The 17,386-nt window shown below is 40.9% G+C and overlaps 2 protein-coding genes and 1 pseudogene across 2 annotated transcripts in view; 1 reads left to right on the top strand and 2 right to left on the bottom strand.

The window, feature by feature from the left end:
• Positions 1–17,386, top strand: part of LOC124233787 (nesprin-2-like) — a 298,013-nt gene that overhangs the window by 131,642 nt on the left and 148,985 nt on the right. Inside the window, exons 35-45 of the mRNA XM_046650989.1 lie at positions 1,279–1,380; positions 2,335–2,535; positions 3,112–3,283; positions 3,808–3,920; positions 5,051–5,253; positions 5,711–5,830; positions 5,929–6,220; positions 7,459–7,610; positions 8,554–8,863; positions 10,126–10,290; positions 12,507–12,848. Coding sequence (XP_046506945.1) covers positions 1,279–1,380; positions 2,335–2,535; positions 3,112–3,283; positions 3,808–3,920; positions 5,051–5,253; positions 5,711–5,830; positions 5,929–6,220; positions 7,459–7,610; positions 8,554–8,863; positions 10,126–10,290; positions 12,507–12,848 — 2,172 coding nt within the window. The remainder of the gene's footprint in view (positions 1–1,278; positions 1,381–2,334; positions 2,536–3,111; positions 3,284–3,807; positions 3,921–5,050; positions 5,254–5,710; positions 5,831–5,928; positions 6,221–7,458; positions 7,611–8,553; positions 8,864–10,125; positions 10,291–12,506; positions 12,849–17,386) is intronic.
• On the bottom strand, positions 14,305–15,991 carry LOC124233785 (probable UDP-sugar transporter protein SLC35A4; annotated as a pseudogene).
• On the bottom strand, positions 16,013–16,907 carry LOC124233786 (SLC35A4 upstream open reading frame protein-like). The gene has a single exon (XM_046650988.1). It carries the CDS (start codon positions 16,728–16,730, stop codon positions 16,419–16,421), a length of 312 nt encoding a protein of 103 aa, XP_046506944.1. The 5' UTR covers positions 16,731–16,907; the 3' UTR covers positions 16,013–16,418.

Raw genomic sequence — 17,386 nt, 5'->3', positions numbered from 1 at the left:
TGTTGTAGCATGAAAGCAGTCACTTATAGACAATACATAGATGCTTGAAAGTAGCTGGGCTCCAATAAAACTTTTTTTATAAAAACAGACTCCCTGCCCTAAGACCATTAACCCCAACTGTCATAATTTGAATTAAGCAGTTCTCCAAAAAAGATTAGAGGGGCTGGCCCCGTGGCCGAGTGGTTAAGTTCGCACTCTCCGCTGCAGGCGGCCCAGTGTTTCGTTGGTTCGAATCCTGGGCGCGGACATGGCACTGCTCATCAAACCACGCTGACGCAGCATCCCACATGCCACAACTAGAAGGACCCACAATGAAGAATATACAACTATGTACCGGGGGGTTTGGGGAGAAAAAGGAAAAAATCAAATCAAATCAAAAAAAAAGATTAGAAAAAACATAAGGCTGAGTATCAACATTTGTGTAGAGTTTCAAAAAAGACTAGTTTCCAAATAGTAATCTCAGGTTTTGCCATTTGGAACAAATTAAAATTGTCTCTTTTAACTCTAGGAAGAGTTCTTTATAATTGCTTGTTTGTTTATGTATTATTAGTCTGGACTATATAAAATCACTGTGTGGGTAGGTCAGAAAACATCAGTATTGGCAGTTATGTGTGGTTCAATGTAATATTAAAATCTATGTATGTGTGCATAATGACTTTACAGTATGCTAACTCTAATGCTTCAAATCTCATTTTTTTCTCTCATTTTGTCATTTTATTCACTTTTAAATTCACATATCCGTTTTTTTACATTTGGAAAAGATTTTCAAAATGTGTGGAGATTTATGAGTTTTCTAGGTATATGATGATAGTCGTGAAGTAAAACTATGGCTTTCTAAGTATAAATGAATTATCACTGAGTCACTTAAATTTGTCTTGAAGTACGAGTTGTTTAAAAATTTGAAATTAAGTATTAGAAACTGCCAGCCTGTGGGCCAAATTCTGCCAACAATGTGTGTGCATGTGTGTGTGTGTGTTGGCACAGCTTATATGTACACATCTATGAAATGTGATGCCTTTAGGCAGGCGCTGCCTTCCGGTGTGGCACCAGACCAGCCCCTCTCTATTGTCTTGTAGCTAGAATGCTTCACTCACTTGTAACATTTGCCTGACCCGTGAAGGCACTTGGGCTTGTAACTCCCAGGACTCTGTTAAAAAACAAGTGATTAGGGAAATTCAAGGCTCTCTTAATTTCTGTATATTAACAATAGCAATTGTGTGTACCAGAAAATAAAGTACAAAATAAAAAGATATTTTCCATTAAAATTGTGTGTTTTAGGAAGAGTTGCAAGTCCATGAACAAAAATCTTCAGAATTTTCTAAAAGAGTGGTTAAAATACAGTCTTTGCTTCAAAGTAGTGACATACCTCTTGAATTGCAGGTAAGAAAATTTTTATTTCAAGGTTGTGATTGAAGTACTCTAAAGTAACATTCATAAACCAGAATTCTAAGTCTTAAACCTAAAATAAAATTAGGATCATTACTTAATTCACCTATATTAGATTCCTATATTAAGTCCGACCAAATTTTTAATAGCATAGTTTATTATATTTGTTCCACTTTTAAGATGAATAATACTACTTTTTGCCTTGTATTCTCATTTCACTTACTTCACAGACCTCTTGTATGGAGGGGGAGAGGTTGCTGTACTTGCGTGTGAAGTAACCAGGGTTTCCTCCTGAGCATCCTGGGCATAGGAAGGAGAATATGGCTCAATGATTCTAGGTTTCTTAATCCCTAGATGGAGAAACAGGGAGATTGTGACTTTCAAATGTGACTTTCCGTTGTGTGAAGAGATCTGTGACAATTTTATTTAGATTAAAGTGTAAGGTGGCTGAATATGAGCTCTGGAGTCATACTCTCTGGGTGAGGTCATGACTCTGCTACCTACTAGCTTTGTGATCTTGGGCAAGTTACTTAACCTTCTGAAGCCTACATTTTGTATATGAAGTGCTTACCATGATGCTGCATACATAGTAAACACTCAGTAAATGCTGGCTATTTAATTTTTCTGTGTGTTTCAATATATTTTCTAATGAGCCCCATGAGATAGCATCTCAGTCGGTGTGCTAGATAAGACTTGTTTTAGAGAGAAGGATTCAGATTGCTCTTAGAAAAAAGTCGGGATGTCAATTTAAGTTTTTTCATGTTACTCTTTTTCTTTACAGGCAACATTCGAGTTGTTATATCAGTGATGTAGAATTGGAAGTAGAGAAGAGTTTGTTTCACATTGAAGTGAAGCAAAGTCTTAACTCATTCTCTAGCAATGTGCATTTATCCTAAAATGTGGTTAAATAAAGTTTGTTACAATCCTTCTTGTGTTTCATGATTTCAGGTCATGGAGTCCTCTATTTTGAACAAAATAGAGCATGTAAAAATGCGTTTAACAGGAGAACCCAACTACTGTGCCCTCAGTGGCAGCCCAGCTGAGCTAAGGGAGGATCTGGACCAAGCCAAGACCCAGATTGGAATGACGGAGTCCCTCTTAAAGGCCCTGTCTCCTTCCGACAGCTTGGAGATCTTTACCAAACTAGAGGTCCTGCCCACTTGCTTCTCACTGTGGTTCAGATTTAGTTTCACACTTATTTCTGGTGGTCTTGGCCTCTTGAGTTTAATAAAAATCATTATAAAAAAATGAAAGCTTGGGAAAAAACTCAGAAAAACACTTTGTGTATGTATTTGAATTGCTTTGTGGACAGTAATCATTTGATATTAAATTGTGTTGCAGGGGCCAGCCCCATGGCATAGTGGTTGAGTTCCGTGCACTCTACTTTGGTGGCCTGGGTTCACAAGTTTAGATCCCAGGCGCAGACCTATACCACTCGTCGGCCATGCTGTGGTGGCACCCCATATAAAATAGAGGAATAGTGGCCCAGATGTTATGTTAGCTCAGGGTAGACCTTCCTCAGCAAAAAAAAAGAAAGAAAGAAAGAAAGAAAGAAAAGAAATTAAATAACATTGCGTTATACATTTACTGGCTAAGAGAAAGTGAATCCATCCGATAGATAATCATCTAGATTTTTACAAAAATAATGGAGATGTATTATGCTTTGTGCCAATTGAGTCTTTTTAAAGACTTAATATTTTTTTGTTTGTTTGTTTATATATTTAGGAGATACAACAGCAAATTTTACAGCAAAAGCACAGTATGATATTACTTGAGAATCAAATAGGTTGTCTGACTCCTGAACTCTCTGAATTAAAAAAGCAATATGAAAGCGTCAGTGATTTATTTAATACCAAAAAAAGTGTTTTGCAAGATCACTTTTCGAAGTTACTGAATGGTGAGTGCAGTGTATCTCTTGCTGTGTTTCTGGGACTCTTAAAGTGTGAATAAGGACTGTGAACACAAGGCTAATTAATCTAAGCTTCACTTACAGATGGTTGCACAGATTTTATTCAAGGAAACAATATTCATACCATTTTTTTAGCTGGGGGAACACTCACTGATCTACGCCTTTCATCAATACATCTATTTCTTTCACATGACAAATAGTTACTTCATGAAGGAAAGTCACCAGGGTCCTAGTGTTTGACCCGCTTTCTGTGGTCGGTGAGTCTTGGGACGTGCCTGTGAGCAAGTGTCTCTGGGTGTCCTCTGTGCTTGGAAAGGAGGCTTAGTGTGGAAAGTACACCGTGATTACCTTCTCGGCTCTGTTAGCCCTCAAATGTGGGTTTCAGCTTATTACTGCTTTACATAATGACTTGTACCCATGGCTTGGGAAACAAGTTTCCAGATCTCTTGCTTTAAGAAGGTGTGTGAAGTCTCCCTTGAATGAATACAGCTTTTGTTTTGTTTTTCCTCTAGATCAGTGCAAGAACTTTAATGACTGGTTCAGCAACGTTAAAATGAACCTTAAGGACTGTTTTGAATCATCAGAAACAAAAAAGAGTGTGGAACAAAAGCTACAAAAACTTTCTGTAAGACATATATAAATTTCAAAAAAAATTTATCAAGACTAGAATACTGGAGGCGTAGACCTGTATTTAAGTAGATAAGATAATAATTACTTTGATTTACTGATTTCCCTGCATAGAATATTTCCAAATAACCTGACTTCTTTCCAAATATTTTGAAACTGTTTACTGGGTAAGGGTTCGAGGGACTTACACAAGTTTTATTTTCACACCTATTCTAAGATGCTGTTTAACTTAGTGTTTGCTGGTGAATTCAGTTGTGTTAAAATCATGTTTGATAAAAAATAAAGAGTACTTAATTTGGACTTTGAAATCCCTTTACTTTCTTGAAAGAGGTCTCTTGACTTTTTGTCTTTTGGCAGCCATATTTCTTTAAAAAATTGTTCTTGAACTTTAATGCACTGCTGCTCGGAGTGTAGTGGCCTGAGATAAAAGGCAAAGTGCATGGGGCATGTAAAATGCATATTGCACCCTTAAAGCTTGATCACTTTGGGGTAGATTATTTAGTACTTTCGTTTTGATGATAAGACGTGCTCTCAAGCTTATTGACGGCATTAAATGCTCTCTGTTTGATTTCTCGCTTTTATGATGCCTTTTTTTATTGACAAAATTGCCTTTCTTCTCTTTTTTATAGTCCCGATTCTTTTCTTTTTTGCCTTTAACTTCGCCTACTGCATGAGCCTCAGCAATTGATACTCAAACTTTGAAACACAAACATTGAAATAAATTTCTGATTTGGACAAAGTTAAACAGAGCACAGTCCATTTAGTTTTACGTGTTGGTTACCAGAGGGAGCAAGTATTTAGGAGAAGCTGAACGGAGCCGGGAAAGAAAAATGCAGCGTTCCTGGTCCTACTTCTACTGATCTTCATGGTGGCACTGTGTTATGTTGCTTAATGTAGTTCTCAGAAAGTCAGATGCAAATGCATATGTACACACACATTCTAGAGCTAATGTAAGTCATCTTTTGTTCATTTGCTTTGGAGGTAACCATATCTCCATAGCCCTTCTTTTGTACAGGATGTTAAGAAGATGGCATGTCTATGTACTAGCTTGGACAAGTGTCCTAGGAGTGGCAGAGACCATACTTATGCTTGCCAGTAGGGCATAATTGACTTTTTGTCTTTCTTAAGGATTTCTTGGCTCTTGAAGGAAGAGGCAGTAAAATACAGCAGGTGGCATCTGTGTTAAATCATGTGAAGAAGCATCTGCCCAAAGCACATATTAAGGAGCTTAACAGTTGGATTGTAAGTCAAGAAAGTGAATTAGAAAAAATGGAGTCCATATGCCAGGTGCGAGCAAAGGAGCTTGATGATTATTTGCAGCGGCTACTGAGGTAGGAAATAAAGGTGATATTGAAATAATATATTTTCCAGTGATATCTTTATATGTCCTCTGCCTCAGTACAGCTAGCATTAGGATACAAATACACACAAATTTCACAAACAGAAAGCATACTTTAAAATCCAAGTTTGGCTCTAGGAATATAAAAGTTTGGAGAGTTCTTCAAATTATCCAATATGGCAGAGGTTCAGGGGAGAGTCCAAAAATGTTTTCTGTTTGTTTGTTTCCTGTTCTTTATGATGCATTTGTGTAGCTTATTGTTTTATAGAATCCCACTATAATACAGGCTATTATTATTCAGATTTTAATGTTACAAATTAAATTTTCTCTAAAGAATAACAAAAATATATAGTAAAAACCCAATTGGCTCACAAGATTAATGCCAGCCTTCTCTTCAGATAAATACTTTTTGCTTCTTTTATCTTCTAACATGTGGAATGTTCTTTTAGACTCCAGGATGACCATAGAAACTTGAGTAAGTGGTTGACTAATCAAGAAGAGAAATGGAAAGAAATGGAAGAATCAGGAGAGAAAACTGAGCTATTTGGCCAAGCTCTAGCCAGAAAGAGGTATAGCTAATCTCATATGAAATATATTTCCTGGGTATATGATTTCTTACGTGATGTCATGGCTCCTGTAAACTTTCAATGATATTTGGAATTTACAGGGAACAGTTTGAATCTATGGCCCAGTTGAACAACTCTTTGAAGGAATATGGGCTTACTGAAGAAGAAGAAATAATAATGGAATCCACACATTTGACTGATAGATACCAGACATTATTGAGACAGTTGTGTGAAATTGATGAAGACAATAAGTTACTTCCTGCTGAGGACCAGAGCTTTAAAGATCTTGCACATGATGTAATGTGTTGGATAACAGGGATTAAAGAGTCCCTTATGGTTCTGAATTCATCTGAAGGCAAAATGACACTTGAGGAGAGAATCCAAAAAATAAAGGTATAACTGTGGAAACTAAATTTCAGAGGTCAGAGTGAACTCTAATTTTGAAAAGATTTAGAGGAAAACTGCGAAGATTTGTTTCTTAATGGAAAATAGGATCAGTGTGGAATGGTTGAAGAAATTCAAATGACTGAGCTTGCAAAAGAGAAGGGCTGTGAGGGATCTAAAGTTATTTTAATGCATGGAAAGGAGAGAAAGTATTTCCTCTCTGTGAGGGCAATGCCCAGTTATTGTCCATCTTTACTGAGTACAGAAGAATTGAAATAAAGACAATAAACCAGAGCTGCAGCAGATGGGAGCTTGCTAGATTATGAAAAGAATACAGGTCAGTACTGCAGAGGCATCAGCCATGTCACCGGCAGGGCTGGAGAGGAACTCTTCTTCAGAGAGGATAAGTATGGTCATAAAGCTTATTAGATACTGAGTGGATTGTGGAGGCCAAGGAGATCTCAAGCTCCCTTGAGCTGAGTTTTTATCTCTTTCTTTTCTTACTTTTTAAGGGGAGGGTGAATAAACTTCGCTAGTTAAAAATACAGGGGACAGAAGCATGTGTGCTTAAAGGGAACTGGAGAGAATCGAAATCTCGTTAATCGAAGCATTGTTAGAGGAAGAAATGGTCAAGAGTAGGGAGCTTTAAGGGTGGGTGGGATTTACTGAAGTAATCGGAATCGGTTGAGATTATATTTGAAAGATTTTCTGGACAGGGTGAATCTTGAGTAGTGTTTCCAGGAAGGGAAGAACTTGATTGTTCAGAGCAAAGGAGGGAAAGTGAAGAACAGAGAATGGGAATTAATTAGGTTGTGATAGAGAGACCAGAGTTGACATGAGGGACGCTGCATTTCCCTTTGGGAAGCCGAAAGTCCAATTGTGGGTGTATAAAAGTGTTTTGTTCAGGTTGTTACCCTAACTCTCCATTTATAAATAATGGAGTAGATAGGAAGGAGGATTTGCCAGGTTTTTTGTTTGTTTTTTTTTTTGGCATACAATTTATTTGAAAATCAAGAGGAGAGCAGGAGTGCACTCAGATTAACCCAACAAATGTTTACTGAGAACCAGTTCTGTATAACATGAAGGAGATCTCTTTGTCTTTGAGGCATAAATAAAAATGAAAGAGTAATTTTGAAATCTACTCTGAAGTTAGAATCTCTGTATAATGTTTATAAATAAAGAGATATCATATGTAATATCCCTAAGCAGTACGAATGAGATGATAAGCTCTTTTTTATTTAATTCAGGAAATCATTTTACTGAAGCCTGAAGGGGACGCTAGAATACAGAGAATCATGAGTCAGGCCGAGAGCAGCAAAGCTCCCTTGGTTCCACAGACCCTTACTGATATCAAGAACCAGTGGGACAACACGCTCCATTTAGCCAAAACGTATCTAAGGTAAAGGGCATGCCTTCACCACTTTTGTGGTTTTCCATTGCACAGTGAAGCCATAACAAGTATGTTTTGTCTGCCTCCTAGATTTGGATATAATATATCTATTGGAGAAAGTCAGTAATGTCAGGGGCATCGACAATGTCAAAGGCAGAAACAGAGGAACAGTTCTCTGGATCAGATCCAAAACACACTGTCGTCACTCTGTGGCAGTGTTTGCTTTGGCTGGTGCATCAACCTGTCCGGTTCTTGGCAACAGATTAACATTGTCTGTCATTCTATCTTCAGCACTCCGCTTCAGCACTGTAAAAACCCCTTCCCCCACACAACCTCTGTATCTGCGTGGTATTTCTGTAGGATAATTCATGCTTTTAAATATATATTCAAAGAGATTTTTGAATGTCTAAACATTGAAAAATGTCTGAATTCAGTGGACATAATTCTGGTGAAAAGTCTTAATTCATACCACATCTTAAATGATGCATTTAGTGTTTGGTAGAAATGTAAACTTTGTATTTTTCTAAGGAGACATTCAGATCAAAACTAAATTTAAGCTATAGAAAGCATGAACTAGTTAGTTGGCCAATATACGGAATGCTTATTTTATATGAAATCTTATATGAAAAAGAAAATCATAGGATAATATAATTATATGTAACATAAAAACTGGAATAGTTTGAAATCTAAATTATTAAATATTTGTTCTCGGGTCAAAGTATGTAACAAAAAACAGTAATTTTTTAGTAATCTACAAATAGTTTCTATCTTGACTTCTGACCTAAACTTAGTGCTATTTAGAATGTTGTAATTCCAAAAGAGTCTCTGGGAATAATGAATATTAGTGTTATTTTAATGCTTTTATTATAATGTATGTTGCATTATAATGTGAAAAATGCCATTTCATTTTGCTAAGTGTCACTTCATTTGTATAATATTTTGTTAAACTTAGCCATCAAGAAAAGCTTCTACTAGAAGGAGAGAAATATTTGCAAAGTAAGGAGGATCTGAGATTAATGCTCACAGAACTGAAAAAGAAACAAGAAGTGGGCTTTGCTCTGCAACATGGATTGCAGGAGAAGAAAGCTCAGTTAAAAATTTATAAGAAGTTTCTCCAGAAAGCACAAGATTTGACATCCTTGCTAAAGGAGTTAAAATCTCAAGGAAATTACCTCCTAGAGTGCACTAAAAATCCCAACTTCAGTGAAGAGCCTTGGCTGGAAATAAAGCAGCTACATGAAAGTCTTCTTCAACAACTACAGGTGAAATGGGCAAAAGAAAATTTTAAATGATTGTTGTAATTATGCATAATTATGTAATATTTGTATACAGAGTCATTTTTTTGTTCTTTTGGTAAATCAAAACCTTTTAAAATTTAATTTATCAGTTTTCGATACAAATACTAACTCCTGAAGGATGGAGGAATCAACCCAGTCAGTTTTGCTAGAGGAATCCTGTGGGTATTATGTAATGCTGGTGTTGTTTCCTCTCATTGAAGTTCCCCTCTTCACGGGTATGAAGGGTTAAGATTTTTTAGGTATCTCTATGAACTTTGTGTCAAATTTATCCATGCACCATCCATACATCCATCTATCCACCCATCTCTCCATCCATCCATCTATTCATTCAACCATCCATCAGTCCATTTTTCCATCCATCTATCCATCCATCCATCCATCCATCTATCTATCCATCATCTATCTATTGTAATAGTTTACATCCATTTTTCTGTATAAACCTTTTCAATGTCCCTCCCTTGAGTATTTCCATATGTTCTGCAGAAAGAGAATTAAGAGGTAAAATGTCAGCTTGTCATGGGGGAGTGAGTGTATTCTCCTAAGGAAATTGTTTATAATTGCACGCTGAAAGCCGGATTCAATGTAAGGATTACCTGGTAAGAAAGCATGTTTATACAGATGGCAGGCGATGTGCAGGGGTGAAGATATACCTGCTTGGCTGTAAGTTGTTTAGTTTAATAGTTGTTACTTTTCTGATCAGGTGTGGTCACCTTATTTTCTTATTTCAAGAAGATGGTTTTGCTCTTGAGTTAGGATTACTTTTTCTTAACACACAATTTTGGAGTTTGTTTCTGAGGAAAGGAATCAGGGGTTAGGTTGATCTCATTTGTCTCATTTTCACATATGGGTACTTGGTTTTAGTAAGAAGAATAATGAAGGGAGCTGCTTTATTATGGATGTTTGTGACTTGATGATATAATTTCAAGCCATTTTGTTTTGCAAACCTCTTGACACATTGTCTTCAGGAATGAAATGAAGGCAGAGCAGCATGGGGGGAAACAAACGTGGTTTCAATAAGAGTCATTTTGAGGAGGGAGAAGGGAGACTTTACAGTGAAATATCTCAAACACTAAAAAACTTCACTTAAGAACTCTGGATGATTTATGGCCGTATTTCTGTTTCAAGATGAAACTTCATAAAACAAGTGTTTAGGAACAATTTAATTATTTTTTGAGTGAGAAAATTCAGAGACATAATTTGTAAATTGTCAATGGTTTTATTTTTAGGACTCTGTGCAGAAATTGGAAGGTCATGTTCAAGAACACCACTCATACCAGGTTTGCGTTACAGACCTGAACACAGCATTGGACAATATCTCTGAGGAATTTGTTGGTTTTTCTGATAAGCCTGTGGATCAAGAAGCAGTTGAGGAAAAACTGCAGAAACTGCAGGTATTAAACAGTGTCCAGACATGATACGCGTTAAAAAAAATCAATATCAATTACAACTTGACAAATCAGTGTCTTTGGTCAGAAATTCAAGTGCTATTCAGATGACTATTAGATAATTAAAGTTCTGAGCAGTCATAAAAAATGGGAATGTTCTTCTTTAGTGACCAAATCCATTTATAATTTGAGTTGAACAGTACCCTGTACTCTGGATCCTCAGAGACAATTCCACCCATGACCAATCTGTAGCTCCTGGAGACCTTTGTTTTAGACACAGCACAGTGATTCTGGGAGATACTAGGTAGTCAAAGGACGCATCGAATGCAACGAGACCTGGGGGAAGTGTTTCAGCTTTGCATTCTTCTTCGTGGGTGGATGGGAGTTGTATAATTTTTACCTTAGTAATTTTCATACTCATGTCCTACGGTAGAGCTCTCTCAAGATGTAGAGCTTCCAAATTCTCATCCTCACTCCAACATCCAGCTGTATACATTGAGGATTACACCCTTTACCCACTTCCTCAGAACACATTCCCGGGATTCTCTCTGTTTGCACAACCAATAAACAGGTAGAGTGGTGTCTTCCAGAAGAAAACAAAGTAAAGCATTTTCTTAACTACTTCTTTCACAGTTTCTTGACTGGAGATTTCATGGGGTGAGTCTCAGAACAGCACTGCTGGCATGAGCTTGGGAATTTCCCGTCTCTTCCTTTTAGAGACCAAGGAATCAGGCAAAACTTCTCCTCCAGAATGGCCCGACAGTGTGACAGGGCTGCCTCCCTTTCTAACAGTGATAATTTGACCAATGTTGAGGGCTCATCCTGTCCAAGGTGCTGTTTCCATGCCACGGACACTGAGAAAAGTATAAGACATGAGCATCACTCTGAGGAGCACAGGCTCCTGTTGAAAAATTAAAATATAGCCTTGTGCTGTAGCTGGAAGGAATCTCAGAGACCATCGATTCAGACTCTCATTTTATACAGGACAAACTGAGTTCTGGAGAGGTGAGGAATTACAAGGTCACGCAAGTTAAATGACAGAGAGGGGCCACAGTTCAGGTCTTCTGACCCCACTAGACATCTCTACCTGGATGTCTCTCAGCTATTTGTAATTCAGCATGTCTAGAAAATAGTTCATCATCCTCTTGCCTTTCTCCATCTCCCAGCTCCCTACCAGTGAGCCTTCTTTTTCTCCTGTATCCTCTGACTCTATGAGTCTCTCCACCCTCTCTCTAGGCTTCCAAGGTGGAAACCTGGGTATCCTTTCCCAGACTCCCCAGTCTAGTCAGACACCACGTGCTGTCTCTTTCACCTCTGAAATATCTCTACCATTTGTCCCTCCCCCATTACCCCATTATGGCTGCTGTTGAACAGGCCTTCATCTCACAGATTAGACTTCCAAATGGGCTCCCTGCTTGGGGTGTCACCCTTTCTGGTGCAACTTCCCAATGGCTGCTGAGGATCTTTCTAAAATGCAATCTAGAACTCCCTTCTTCCAGCTTAAGATGTTTCAATGACCTGTGCGTATTTGTTAGCATAGATCTTTTCACATTCCATTACCCGTGTCTGTTTACTTCTGTGTTTCTCTTGATAGACTATAGGAACTTGAAGGCACTGTATTTTACTCATCTATGTAACTTCAAAATCTATCGTACTACTTGCTGTTAGTTGAATGAATGAATATTCATTGTGTTGTCCATTAGGATAGTGGCAATTAAATACTACATAGTTCACCTAGTAATTTTAAGACTTACTCTGTTTCAACAGTAACATCCATAGCTGCTATCATGCCTCAAATTCCTTTTGAGTCTTGAGTTTTCAAATTAGCTTCATTTATTCATGCATTTAGTAAGTATCAAGTCCCTGCTATATTTAAGATATTGCACTAGAAAGATTGATTTTAGCTTTGGTCCGAATTTTAAATATTAACACTAGAGCCATATGGGCACATTCTAAATAATTCATTCTTTTCAATGCTTTGTGAAGATTGTCTTAATTACTTCTTATAAACTTCTAATATCTTCTAAAATCTGTTGGAGAATTTGATCTGTGATGTTACATTGGTTTAAGTTTTGCCCAAAGTTTCTTCTTTGTGATAGAAGTTGATAAGTTTTTATACTTTCCACGAGTGAAGCAGAATGTGCTGTGATTTACAAAAGTAAATTAACTCTAGTGATCACTGAACAGAAATACTTTTTGTGACATCTTTCCTCCACTCACAGGAACTAGAGGATAGACTCAGTTTACAAGATGGCGCGTTAGAAACCATTGTAGCTTTAGCAAAATCCATCAAGCAAAATACATCTTCAGCGGGACAGAAGATTATTAAAGATGATATAAAATCTCTTAAGTGTAAACAAAAAGATTTGGAAAACAGACTTGAATCTGCTAAGCAGGAGACAGAAAATTGTCTCCACAGCATTCTCAAATCAAAACGCTCAACAGAAAAGAAAGAAAAGGTGTCTCTGGCAGGCGGCGAGAGGCAGGTCACGTCTGCCGTGCAGGAGTCCACTCAGAACTCAGCTGTGGTGGGAGAGTTGGAGGAAGACGGGGAAATAAACAAGGTAAGTGCCTGTGATTGCAACTCTAAGACATCGCATCTGAGAATGAAGAGGTGCTGGGCTCTGAAAAGAGGGTCGTGAATCAAGCCTTCTGATTTCATAATTAAACCCTCAATATGCTGCCTATTTATGATGCCCACTTGTAAAAAGAGCCCTTAGAAAACTGTCCACGATTTCAGTGGTGAAATATTACTGTTCATCTGTTAAAATGTCAGTCATCAATTTAGGTTTATTATTCTCTCTGATATGTAATCAGATTCAGTTTCTTGGGTCAAGAGCACAAAGGCAAATTAGAAAAGGCAAAAGAAAAGTAAATGTGCTTTACCCATTTTCTCAGAAAAAATCCAAGAACCGTATTTTTTTTTTTTTGGTTGATTTTATAATGAAATCAGAGATGTTTGAAAGGATAGCTTCCTTTCTTTTTCTTCTTGTGTTAACCCCATACTGCAAATGTGTTTTTCAATGTTGTCAGATCACTCGGTGTGAGAATATCAACATTCAGCCTCCTAGTTTTCCCTGGGGGGAAGAAAGAAGAATGTTGTTTTGTTTTCATTCTAAACAACCAAATGGGTACATTTTCCTGGGGTTTGTTACAGTGCTTTCTCATAGTTTACAGATTGAAATGGAAAAGTCACAGACAAAGAGCCATCCAGGAAACTATATTTGAAAGGGTCTCCCTGTTAGGCAGCCTCTCACAGTCCGGGGTCCAGTGGGATAATAGCGAAGGTTAGACCATTCCAGTGTGAATTCTCATCATCTTTGTGTGGAATACATAATCAACAGGAGTGAAGAGAACATGCATTTCTGCTGTCTTCCTGGAACAGAACTGTGTGAATGATTAGAGGAACCAGATAGGATTTTCTAGGAATGTGTAAAACAATGTTAAATGCCGACAGAGCATCTCACTGGCCATGAGGAAAGACTTTTTATAAATCCCACAGTGTTAGATACCACTAAGGAAATATGTCTTACAGGATTGAGGGCCCTGTGGGTGAGACTCGTGAGGTTGTATGTGTAAAGGAAACTTTTTAAACAGTAATTAAAGAATAACTTTAAAATTAGCTTCTCAGACTCATTTTGGCTGTGACCCTCCAAATTCAATAGAGTAAATTGAAAACTATATAAAGATCATAAGCCAAGAATATGAATTTTTTTTAATTTATTGTTTTTACTTAATCTTGAATGATGAGTTATTGATCATTTGTGATCATTAAAATTATTATTTTTTTTATCATGGTCGATTGTAGGTACCATCTACACCCCAGAACACTTTATTAATATCTTATTGCTTACGCAGTTAGAGACAGTGATTGAGCTATACAAGTTTCCCTGTGCCTGGTCCCAGGTCACTCTGTCTAGAGCTTCCCTAGGCTGTTGGGGGCTGGGACACTGCTAGTCTGGGGCAGGACCCAGGGGGGAAGGATGGTACCTTCTAGGAGCCACAGAGGGGACAGTGGGCTTCAAGAGGGCCCTTGGGATGAGCAGAGGGGTCAGGAGTGTAGACTTAAGCCAGGGCCCAGGGGCAACATTCCCTGAGATGAGTCAAGCCCCAGCCCTCTCTGGGGTTTCCAGAACAAAGGCTGGCTGTGGAGAGCAGCACTGTGGGAGGGAGCAGGGGGCATTGTCTCCAGGTGCTCCTGGAGCTATGGCAGCTAGGCAGAGTGGCCTGGGTGATGGTGTGTAATCTGTGGCAACTGGGCTATCCTGCATGACAGTGGGAGGTGAGTATCCCTATAGGGGAGTCATGCACCATAGCTGGGCCATGGCAGCCAGCACCAAGCCTGGGGGCAGTGGGTTTCCTAGGGTGACCACAGTAGGCAAGGAAAGCCAACTGTTGGCTCTGCCCCACTTTAAGCAATTGCATTCATGCAGGATGAGGCAGGGAATCTTCTCCATCAGGGATGGGGTCATTTCTCAGGTCTAGGTATTGACGCTCCTCCAATTCCTTAGTCTGGAAGAACTTGGGGGGGTTAAGCGTTTACTTAACCAAACCCACTATTCAAGTCTCCCAGGGGTATGCCTTCATCCACCCACCTCTAGAGACTAACCCAGCTGCTCTCACTTCCCCAGCTTTTCTCACAAGGCACTTGTTACAGGGCTGCTGAGGTGAGAGGTGGGGAGGGCTGGGAGGTGACTCTGAGGGTGGCGTCCAATCTACAGGGTCAGGAGTCAGGGTAGAGGTGGTCAGGGACTAGCGGCTGCCATAGTACATGCGCACAGCCAGGCCAATGAGCAGCGTGGCCAGGAAGAAGGCAGCTGTGAGCTGTAGCCGCAGCAGGGCTGCTGAGAGCATGGCGTTGACCACTAGTGAGCAGGACACAACAAAGAGCCATGTGATGCTGCTGCCATGCAGCATCCATTTAGTGCCTGGCTCAGCACCACGAGTGCTGCCCATCCTGAGAAACCCTCCAGGAGGCCTGGGCCGGGGCCGCCACCTGCATGCAGACCTAGGTTCAGGAGCACACCAAAGGTGTAGAGGAAGAGGTTCTGAAGGGCTAAGGGTAGCTGTTGCCGCTTCATGAGCAGTTCTGTGTACACGGATGACAAGCCTGAGATGAGGCAGTACACGACGAGGAGCAGCAGTCCTAGTGGAGTGATATGCAGGGGCATGGGGCTGGCAGCAGCTGCTGGAGGGGGCCCAGAAGGGAGGTTCCCAGGGTTCTGGAGGCCACCAGCTGCATAGCAGACCCCTGCTGCCATGGGCAGCAGCAGTGCTAAGCCCTGGCGTGCAGGGAGGCGGTGTTGGAGGCAGAGGCAGTAGAACAGGGCCATGCTTCCAATCTTGAGATTGCTCAGTACTTGGTAGGTGCTGGGGTCCATGTAACGTTGAAGATAGATCACCAGGTTGTTGTTAGCCCCGTAGAGCAGGGCTGATAGTGCAAAGGGGACAGCCTGGCGCCAGGGTGGGGCCCCCCGGGGCCATGCCTGCCAGCCCACCAGGAAAGGAAAGGTACACAAGAGCAGCTTGGTCAGCTCAGTCAGCAGCACAGCTGAGGAGGGCGGGAAGGGCACTCGGCCGTCCACATGGCACAGTGCCAACAATGGGGCATGGGAGCATACATAGCAGTGGACAGGAGTAGCATCAGGGTCCAGCGGGCCTGCCTGGGACGGCCCAGGCCTGGCATACCCCCATCCTCTACACTCATGCCCACACCACACCCTGGGTGGCCTGTGTAAATGGCAAGAGGCAGTGGGGATTGTGACACATTTGGGGAAAATGAAGTTATGGAGCCAGCTCCCAGGAGGGAGGAGCCATGGTACATCACCAGAGAGAATACTGAGGATCAGAGTCAGCTGCAAACTCCACAATCAGGGCTGGAAAAGGGGCTGCCGGCCCTAGAAGCTGCAGTCTTTGGCCCAGTCCCATGGGATTAGGGAGGGAAGGAGTCCAGGGTGCTGGCTGATGAGCCACTGTCCACTCTCTTCAGGAAGGGAAGCAAGGATGAAGGTGGCAGGAAAGTTGGAGACAGCAAACAGGTGACAGCCGAGGAAGCCAGAAATGGTGTCTGTGCTTGAAAGACCTCCACCTGCAGGCCCCAGGTGCTCATCCTGCCTCCCCCATGGCATCCAGAGCTAGTCAGGTCCCTTGCACAGTGACCGCAGATAGTCCCTTAATGTCTTCTCCACAATGGGCACAGCATATGCCTGAGCTGCGTAGATGGCAGTGCAGGTGCCCACGGCAAAGCCCAATACTGCTGATGCCCTCAGTTTCACCACCACATAGCCAGCCAGGAAGCCCTTGAGGAATGGGGAGGACAACAGCGAGCCGTCCTGGCCCACACCACTGTTGACTTCATCTTCCACACGCCGCTGCAGGCTCTCCAGCTGGTCCTTGAGAAACGCCAAGTCCTTAAGCTTGGGCAGAGAATCCTTGTCATCCGCCATTTTCCCCGCTGAACTTGTTGCGCAGGCGCAGCCCCGCCTCCCTCCTGTCAAGGGTTACGGCCATCTTTACTGAGGACGGAGGCACTTCCGGGGCATTTTTGGAAAGGGTGGAGGCGCTTCCCTGATGGCCAAGCTTTGGAGGTCTCCTTCTGGCAGATACTACCACGTGACCCGTCCCGTCGCATCCCGGGCTGTGTGTGCGCACGCGCATACAACTTGTGTGCATTGATCTCACCCGTGCGCGTGTGCGGGCGACGCACGTTCGCTTGGCCAGTCTTCCGCCGCTTGGTGTGCTCACGGTTGCGGCGTATGTCAGCCGGTGCGCTGGCGGCGGTTCGTCTCGCCCGGACTCACGCACGGAAATGTGCTCATTAAAATTATTTTTAAATTTTTATTACTGTTAAAAAAATTTTTATGTAAGTTAAGTCAAATAAATTTTTTAGTGTCATTGAGTCTATTCCATCTCCTGGTGACCCTGTGTACAGCAGAGAGGAACCCTGCTCCATCTTTTTGCGCCATCCTCTCTCCTTCCTGCACTGTATCAGACAATGCTCTGCTGCTATTCATAGGGTTTTCATGGCCAATTTTTCAGAAGTGAGTGGCCAGGTCCTTTTCCTAGTCTGTTTTAGTCTGGAAGCTCCACTGAAACCTTTCCA

Source organism: Equus quagga, unplaced genomic scaffold (genome assembly GCF_021613505.1).
Source record: "Equus quagga isolate Etosha38 unplaced genomic scaffold, UCLA_HA_Equagga_1.0 226_RagTag, whole genome shotgun sequence".
Taxonomy (NCBI): Eukaryota; Metazoa; Chordata; class Mammalia; order Perissodactyla; family Equidae; genus Equus; species Equus quagga.
Note: the sequence above shows the minus strand (reverse complement) of the source record. Positions and strands in the feature narration are given on the sequence as shown.